This window comes from Chrysoperla carnea, chromosome 3, assembly GCF_905475395.1.
Source record: "Chrysoperla carnea chromosome 3, inChrCarn1.1, whole genome shotgun sequence".
NCBI lineage: Eukaryota > Metazoa > Arthropoda > Insecta > Neuroptera > Chrysopidae > Chrysoperla > Chrysoperla carnea.
In genome coordinates, this window is record NC_058339.1 from 78,349,108 (window position 1) to 78,358,579 (window position 9,472).

General features: G+C 27.1%; 1 protein-coding gene across 1 annotated transcript; it reads right to left on the minus strand.

The window, feature by feature from the left end:
* Window positions 1-8,136: 8,136 nt before the first annotated feature.
* LOC123296272 lies at window positions 8,137-9,070 on the minus strand. Its single transcript, XM_044877734.1, has 3 exons — window positions 9,003-9,070; window positions 8,599-8,916; window positions 8,137-8,143 (listed from the first exon to the last, which is right to left on the minus strand). Exons 2-3 carry the CDS (start codon window positions 8,910-8,912, stop codon window positions 8,137-8,139), a joined length of 321 nt encoding a protein of 106 aa, XP_044733669.1. The 5' UTR covers window positions 8,913-8,916; window positions 9,003-9,070.
* Window positions 9,071-9,472: the final 402 nt, after the last annotated feature.

Consider the following 9,472-nt stretch of genomic DNA (forward strand, 5'->3'; position numbering starts at 1 on the left):
AGGGAAAGTTTATTTTTTAAGTTTGTTCATTTCATACTGACGCAAGACACAGTTTTCGATTGAATATTAAATTTCTAAAATATCAAATGAAAATGCTCCAAAATATACGATTCATGTAAGATTTTAGGCAGCATTTCATAAACGTCACATCCAATCTGACGTCCCAATTTTGGCATTTAACTGTCCAGCATCTTTGATGAATATAAACTAATTTGGACCCAAAAAATAAAAAAATCGAGTACATTTATCGATGGGTTAAGTAGTTTTAGAGATAGCGACTTAATTTCTGTGCAAAAGTTTTCTCTGTTAAAAGCTTTTGTTTATGAGCAATTCGGGAGTAATTTCAAAAATGCTCATCTTACAAGCTGGACCATGTAACTTGATCATTGTAAAAATGGGTAAAAGATTCACACAATTATCAAATTTCGAGGTCGATTTTCTTGAGTTATTTTTAAAAATGCATGTTAAAACTTTTTGACCATAAAATATCGGAAATTGGCAGTGGAGGTTATAAAAATCTTGTTTTATGGAACATAAATAAATAAAATTTATAGTATTCATATCTATAAATTTGACAATTTTTGCTGAAATTTCGATTTTTGCCTCCATTTCCTAGATCAAATTTTGCATTATATAAATACGTATTTCGACTACCAAGTAGTTATCATCGGTATGAATTAGATATAAATAGCACATGTTACTTATTGCTAATTTGATACTTTCAAGTATCTGACAATTGTGACGTCAGCCTTCATAACATCTATCACGTGATATTTTTTGGACCAAGATATTCAAGTATTTTATCACCCGATTTTGACAACTAAAAAATAATAAAATCTTTACAAATCCAACTAAAAAAAAAATGAAGTAACAGAAAAAAAAACCATCAAACAGCCATGAAACTATTATAATTTCTTAATTTCATTTCCGAAACATACTGTTTAATTATATATCTATTTAAAATGGTGGAGGCTACGGGAAGTAAAAAAAAATAAATAATTAAATTGAATATTAATTTATCTCAGCTGAGTTTTTAAGCTTTTGAGATATTAAAACTTAAAAATGAAATTAATTTCTACTTAAATTAATAATTTAAATTTTCCATAAAATAACTTATTTTCAATATTTTAAACACAGTAGTTAGTGTAATTACTTTAAAAAAAATCAATCAATCATGCTTGCTTATTCATGAAAAACATAAAAAAATAAAAATAAACATTTCAATAAAACAATCACATCCAAATCAAAACAAAAACAAAAAAAAATCTTGGCTAAGAAGTTACGATCAGATTTTATAAAGAATTTCATCGTAGCTTATTAGAAAGAGAATACTGTAAATGTTATTAAAACCTTTAATATAAAATCAAAGTTTTTTTAGTTATGATTAAACCAAAATTTGAACATTTCCAACCTTGTAATTATTTCAACAACTAAAACTATTAAGAGTTTAAATATTCCATATTTAGTAATACCTTTTTCCAAATCAGATAACTTTACTGTCCCACACTGTGTACCGTTTGTGTAGTTTTGAGTTAAGTGTACTTTTTTAGGAGTAATTTTAAAAACCTACACTCAATTTTAGAAAGCTTTTTTCCTTAGTTATGGCTAAAATAATACTAAAGGGACTTTGGGCTAATTTTATAATTTACATATTTACAGATTAATAATAATAATAAAATTCTTTAAATAAATCGATCGTTGACTCTTAATATACTACTCAAACTAAAAATACAGACAAGATGTGGCCCTCAACACAAATAATATTTGGTACATCATTCAAACACAAAAAATATAACAACTTAACTGGGTAACAAAAATGTTTGTTGTCGATATCCGAGTATTGTCTAAGTCATGCGTTTCCAAATATTTTAACATAAACATACAACAGAACTGATCAACATCAAAATAGTGAAACGATAATTTCTGTCTCCAAAATTAGAGTCAAAATAAAAATTACAAAATTCTTAAACAATTGTTTCAATTTATTTGAATTTCATCTTGTAAACACCCACTCACTAAAAGACTTTGATGGACAGATAATTGATTTAAGGGATTTGATTGATCTAAGGTCAAACTATTTGGTCAAATATTGGTGATAACATTATTATATGGATGATACCAGATAGGTTCCTAGACCGAAAAATGAGTCGGAATTTTAGATTTTATTTCATTAAATTTTTTTTATTCATATTCATTATAAATGCTAAAGTGGATTAATTGATCACATAAATTAATGACTCTTATTTTTTCAACAAAATAAAAAAGCAATTTTAGTGTGGGTATAAAAATTGGATACATTTCCATCATCGTTTTTCATTTATCAATGAAAATTTCTTATGACTAAGCCTACACGTTTGTTTTTATTTTATTATTTTAAGTCTGTAATTCTGTAACAGAGTCAAGGACTGAAGATATAAAATGTACACATCTTGGAGGTATCATATTTAAACGAGACAGACAAGAACTTTGAGAAGAACCATTTAGTGGATTATTGGTGTGAGCTTTAAATGTCTTTGGAAGGTTCCATGAAGGTCAACTTTAAATGGAAATCATTATATTTTGATACCGTATCGTGTAAAGAGACATATTTTATTAAAAACATTTTTTTGAAAGTCGAATTGCTACCGTTGAAATCGAATGCGAAATACAACCGAAAAATAATCGAACAGACAAATATTCTGAAGCCAAGGTCATTTTTAAATAATTCAGGTCATTTCTTCAGATCCTTTAAAAGAAACATGTGTTGTTTTCCAATTGATTAAAATTTAGTTTGACTGAAAATTACGAAAATCAGATTTATATCATCCACTCTCTTATCCCATTTTTTGCCCACAATTATTTGTAATCTTTTTTTTTTCAAATTTTAACATATTATCTCCAAAATAATTATTTTGAGACACAAAAGAAACACCATCTTGGATATCATAATATTTTTACCATAAAAAAATTATTAATAATAAAAAAAAAAAATTTTAATGAGATAATTTAAATTTTAAGTAACGCCTTGAAGTATTAATGATATTCGTAATTAATACCTAACAAAAGATAGTGTTACACACATGGAGAAATTTTAAAGGGAGGTTATGAAAATCTATAAATATAATTGTGAAAAAGGCATTTATAATGGTGGACGTGTATAGTTAAGTGTATTTAAATATATCTATTTATAAAGAAACTTAATAAATTGAGGACGGTAGAACCATAGTCATCCAAGTAACAATTTTTATATTTGTGAGAAAATAAACAAAATGTGTTTTTCAATTTTAAGACAATTAATAATAATTATAAAATTAAATATTAACCATTATTGGAAAAATGAAAAAACTATGTATTCTATTGTGGTGTTAACAATTAACCCGACAATATAAATAGTCCGTAGTTATAAACAACCCGACGATATATTCATTCAATCACACACATACAGTACCACTATAAACTACGCGTAAACTACATATATTTCTGTCGTACTTGTGTATTATCAATATACTGCACTGTAACATTCATTGTAAAGTAAATAAGAACATTCTGAACGTGTACTTATGAGAACATTCGAGATATTCTAGACGTCTCTTTTCACCACGCTCTACATAGTATATAAAGCGTGAGAGTACGCGATGAACAAGGAGTCAAGTTTTATCATCTATCAGAATAACATTAAAATAAAAGTATTGTGAACTATATTGTATTTGTATGTAGTAAAGAAACTTAACAATAAAAATTCGTATAAGTATTTGAGTATAGACAGTTCATTTTTGTATTACACAAATTTGATTATGTTAAGCCCGCTACACTATTAAATTATTTTTATTTAAAGAAATTACATCCGTTTTTACGCATAAAAAAACAATTCTTCATGAGAGGTTGAAATTTCTCGGGGAAAACGATGGCAAATGACACTTGGATGAGTAGCATGGAATAATTACTATCTGGATCTTAGCACAAATGCTACTCTAGTTCTACATCCGGGTCACTATAGTTCTACCATCCGCTATTGTATTTAATTCTTTATAAAATTTAGTTATAGGGTGGGTTTGTGTTTATTCCTGAAGTACAAACTGTAGGCTGAATAAAATAAGTGATGGAAAAGTGGGGTTTAACTTTCCATGCAAGCTTAATTAAGATTACGATACGTTTGTGAAATTATGTGATAAAACAATAGACAATTGATTTTATCAAATATCACGAAATGAACAAGCATATGTAATTATTACGCACATATTAATTAATTTTTTGGAGGCTTGCAATAACTACTTGCGTAATCAAATAGAAAATGTATAATACAAAGAATTTTAAACGATAAGAATTGTTTTCTTCTCGAATAAATAAAAATTAATACAATCATGGACAAACAAGAAAAAGTGAAATATTTGTAAACTAAAAAATTGAATCTCAAGAAAATTTTATTTTCCACCCTTGTACATTTGATCAAAATTGTTCTAAATTAATTAAAGTACGAATTTTTCCATCGACACATTTTATAAAAATCGTATAGTTTCATTTCCTCTCCAAATGTATTTTATATTGTTTATTCGATAAAATAACAATTCTTATACCTACGTAATATTTTATTTCTCACCAGGAAAAAAATAATCTATTCTTATTAAAAAATATATTTTTCGGTCAAAATTTCATTACCTAATCATAGTCGTTCCAGTGAAAAAGTGCACAATTAGAATTTCATACAATTATTCGCCTTAATAAAATCTTTGCAAAATGTTATTCTAAAGTGAAGTAAATCTCTTGATGTTATTACGAAGTATATGAAAATATTATTAAATTTATTTATTATAAACATGCTCTCAATTTTGGTACATTGTATTTTTGAAATAAAGTTTAATTGGATCGAATTATTCACTCTGTTTAACGTATATAGTTATCGATGATACATTCCATATAAAGCAAAAGTTTAAAAAATGCAAATTTTTTTGAATTTTTCGTAAAATTTATTTATTTGCGATAGTTATTTCGAAATCACAGACTCTTTTTTTTATATACCATGACGAAAGACAGTGATCTCGAAACAATTGTGGCACATAATTCAATAGCTTTTTTTAAATATAATATTTTAATGAGTTTTCGATCGAACCAATCAAAATTATGTAAAAGTGTTTTTTAAAATTAATTTTAATGTAAAAATCAATGAAATATTATCATTCTTTACACTTTCAATATATATATAAATTTTTCAAATTTCTTCATTTCTTCGAGTTGAGCCACTTGTTTTCTTCGATGGTTTACTTGTTTTCTGCGAAAGATGAAAATATAGTTTCCTTACACTATCTTGAAATCACTCGCGAAATTGATTGTATTCATGTTGCATAAACTTTACCCAGAGGCATTTGAATATACTACTGTGCCCAAAAAATAAGGTGACATTGTATTTATTTTGAAAATTATTTATTTATTCTTCCAAATCAATTTCATCCCCTTCAAAGTAATCCCCTCCCGATGCAATGCACTTATGAAAACGGATTTTCCAATCTTCGAAACACTGGTTGTAGTCACTTTCCGGGATTGCTTTCAGTTCCGTCTTTGCTGCGGCTTGAATCTCCTCTATCATATCAAAACGGTGTCCTCGGAGCGGTCTTTTGATCTTGCTAAACAGCCAGAAGTCGCACGGCGCCAGATCAGGTGAATACGGTGGTTGCGGAACGATATGGGTTGAGTTTTTGGCGAAATGATCACGAATTATGAGTGCGGTATGGGATGGTGCATTATCGTGGTGTAAAAACCATGAATTGTCTTTCCACAATTCCGGCTTTTTTAGGCGGATAGTGTTGCGCAAATGACGCATAACGTTCAAATAATATTCCTTGTTGACTGTTTGGCCGGGTGGAAGGAATTCATAATGTACAACAAACGCGCGCAGTTTAAATTCAAATGTCAAGTTATTTTTTGAACACAGTATTATAAATCTTCCAGCAATAAGTTTTCCAACTAATAAATCGGAAAACTAAAACTTCAAATCGTTACCAACCTTCAGCTTAATGCATTTGATTTGACATAAAATTCTATAGAAAAGACTCGGTAAGTTTTCTTCTCACTCCAGATTTATACTCCTGTGGAGGTGTATTATTGCCTACTTTTAAACTTATAAGATACCATATAAGAAAATTTTTGAAATAATTTTCATATACAACTGAAAAATCGTTTATTAAGCATTCTTAATTTTACAAATATTTTACGTGCCATAATTGGGATTTATATAAGTTGTACTTGCAGCTTTACCTATCGGAAATATAAGGTAGAAAATTATCGATGAGAGTGGAGATCTCGTTTTCTACATTTTGCATATGTTTGCATATTTTTCATTCCTACTACAGTACACTAATTTTCCAGCAATACATAATTGCTTGTCTCATTTTATATTTGAGTAACTTTCTGTGGTCATATGGCCAATAAATACAGATTAAAATAGGGAATATTCATGAAATTTAAATTTGGTTCAAATATTTTTCTTTCGTAACTTTATTGACGACTGGACATTTCAACTAAACCATTATTTTAGTAATTATCTTTTTAATTACTTAAAATTAATTATTAAAAGTACAAATTCATACTGTATGGTATTAATTACTTACATTTTATATGGTATTACATTGAGTCATATTATTCTACGGCTTTTTATTAGAAAACTTAATAATGAGTGTAAATTCTGTGTTGTAAATTCATTTTTTTAAAGTGTAAATTATACATTGAACTTTCACCAATTGACAGATCGCGTACAATTATGCGTCATCAACAGAAAGCGCCAAAAGATTGCGTTTAAATATCTCAAAATTATACTGTATTTTAAATATATTTTTACACTTAATTACAGCATTTTTAAACAGTATTTATATTTTTTACTTTGTTTTAACGGTGTAAACAATGAATTAAAAATACAAACAAAATAAGATATTCCCTATTGTCATAGAGTTATTAGAGAGAAATTAAAAAAAAAAAGGCGCGTCTCGATAACTTTGGTATTTCATATAGAGATATTTCAGGATGTGAATAAGTAATAAAGTATGTAAAATACAAACTTAGAAATATCATTGGCTGAGAAAAAATATACTCTATTTTTTCATCTTTTCTTTGCTGAATTTTAGTCCTTGATATAAATGCCCAATTTATTAACAAATATAAACGATTTTCAGTCATGAAATTCAATACTGGGCGGACGGCGAAGAACAGTTATACAAATTGTTTGTTTATTGTTTTGTTTTTACGCTTCACTAAAAATTTTTATTGATTGGTTAAAAAATTAACCTTCATACATTGAAAATGTGTTTTTTCTTTGTTAAAAAGACATTGGAAAATTAAATCAGGAAAACCGAATGACTTCGTTGTACAGTTATAAACTAATAAAAAATGGATATTTCAATTAGTCGGCTGACTAGTGTGTTTATAGACACTAGCCAGTCTGCTAATCGGCCTCGTTACAATCGACTAATCGGCTATTCGGCCAAAGTCATATCCGGCATATATCTAGTTATTATGTTTCCTAGAAATTTCAACATTATACGGCTTATGGTTTTTGAGATGTGCGAGAAGTCAAAAATATTCTATCTAGTTACGTACAAGGAAGAGGAAGAATAAAAAGAGGATATATACAATGCCAGATTTAGCACAGTTCTAAATCCAAATTTTTAACATTTTAAGAGAAAATTTTTGAGGCAGGTCCTTCATGCACGATTAATATTCGGTTTTATTTCATTCCAAAATTTATTCCCAACTATGCAGATAGTTGCTATCCAGTTGCATTCGAGTGTAGAAGCCTTAATGTCAGATATGTAAAAAATCATTACTGTACTTCATTCACTGTGTACAAGCAAGTAATAACGGAATTTTGACAATCGATAGTGCGTTATTTGTTTTTTAGCAAATCCAAACTCAATAAACCTTGGTATTGAATGCCGATAATCAATTCACAACAACAATGTATATAATTTTTATAAATTTGCAAAAATTATATTTTGTAAGACAATATAAATTTAATTATAAACACATAATAAATTTTAATAATAATAAACAATTCAATAATAAATTAAAATAATATTTCATTATATTTATTCATTTTCAATTTTGAGTTGGAAAATATATAAAAATTGATCAAGTAAATATAATTGGACTGTTAAAACCATGTTAATGTCATTAATACCTACAAAACATTTTTTTTTCACAATCGAATCCAATATTTTTTATGGTACATAAATTTTTAAGAAAACGAATTATCTTAACGGACTCTATTTTAACCTTTTGACTACTGGTGTCCCGTATATGGGACAAAAAAATTTATGGTGCCCAGAGTAATAAATTTTTGTCTAATGAAAAAAAAATTTTTTTTTTCTTAAAATTTAATTTTATTAGTTTAAATAAGGGATATATAACGTAAAATTTAAAAAAAAATGATTTACTTATCATGTTTCAAAATGTCCCATATTTGGGACATTGGTTGTCTATGGTTGTTAAATGATTGTATATATTTATTTAAATATGTTCTAAAATAAATTTTTTATTCTTATAAAATTCAAAATAATTACAGGGAAAATACAAAAATATTTATAAAAAAAGTATACGAAACAAAACAAAAATAATATACGAAAATTTTTCCACTGTATTTTTATTTTAGCTGCTTTTGTAGAAATTTGCTTGTTCGAAGTATCTATATTTTCTTTAGAACTTTCATCGTCACTTTCTTCAAAAATTAAATCTTCAGGCAATTCGGTCTGATTATTATGAATCACATCCGCCCCTACTCTTACAAAATTTTCTCTTCTACCAATTAATGCAGGGTCGTTAAAAATTAAAGAGTCATCTGCTATTTCAATGAGATCTTCTTTATCATCCTCCGATAAATCTATGTCAGATACATTGCCTGATTCCAACATTTGGAGAATATCGTTGGAGCTTAAAGGTTTTCTGGCCATTTTTCTGCCAAAAATAATCAACAAATTATTAGATGAAACATAAATTTTTAGATATAAATTCAAAAATATTGATATACATAAAATACGTACATGTTTTTTATTTACAACCGATGATTCACTTTGTCCAGTATATGGGACATTAATTTTAAAACCTTTCTAATCACAATATTATAAAAAAATTCTAATTTTTTTTTTTAATAGTTTTTATTTTAATATTTTGAAAAATCAATTTTATGAAAATTTTCACGAAACTCGTCAGATTTCCTTCGAAAAAACGCTTTAATCACTTATATGAATAACACACTTTGAATGACACAACAAACACTTGTTTAAACATGCAATTATTTTATTGTTGTAATACCATAAATGAGATGATAATGACATATTTTACTTAAAAAAAGGTTTATTTCTGTAATAGAGCTTACAGAAATCAAAACAAGATGGTATAACCGAAAAAAAGTCATTTTAAAAATTCATGTCCCGCATTTGGGACAAAAGTTATCATGTAGTGTAAAAAAATTTGAAAAGCCCAGTAGTCATAAGGTTAAGGGACTCTTTGG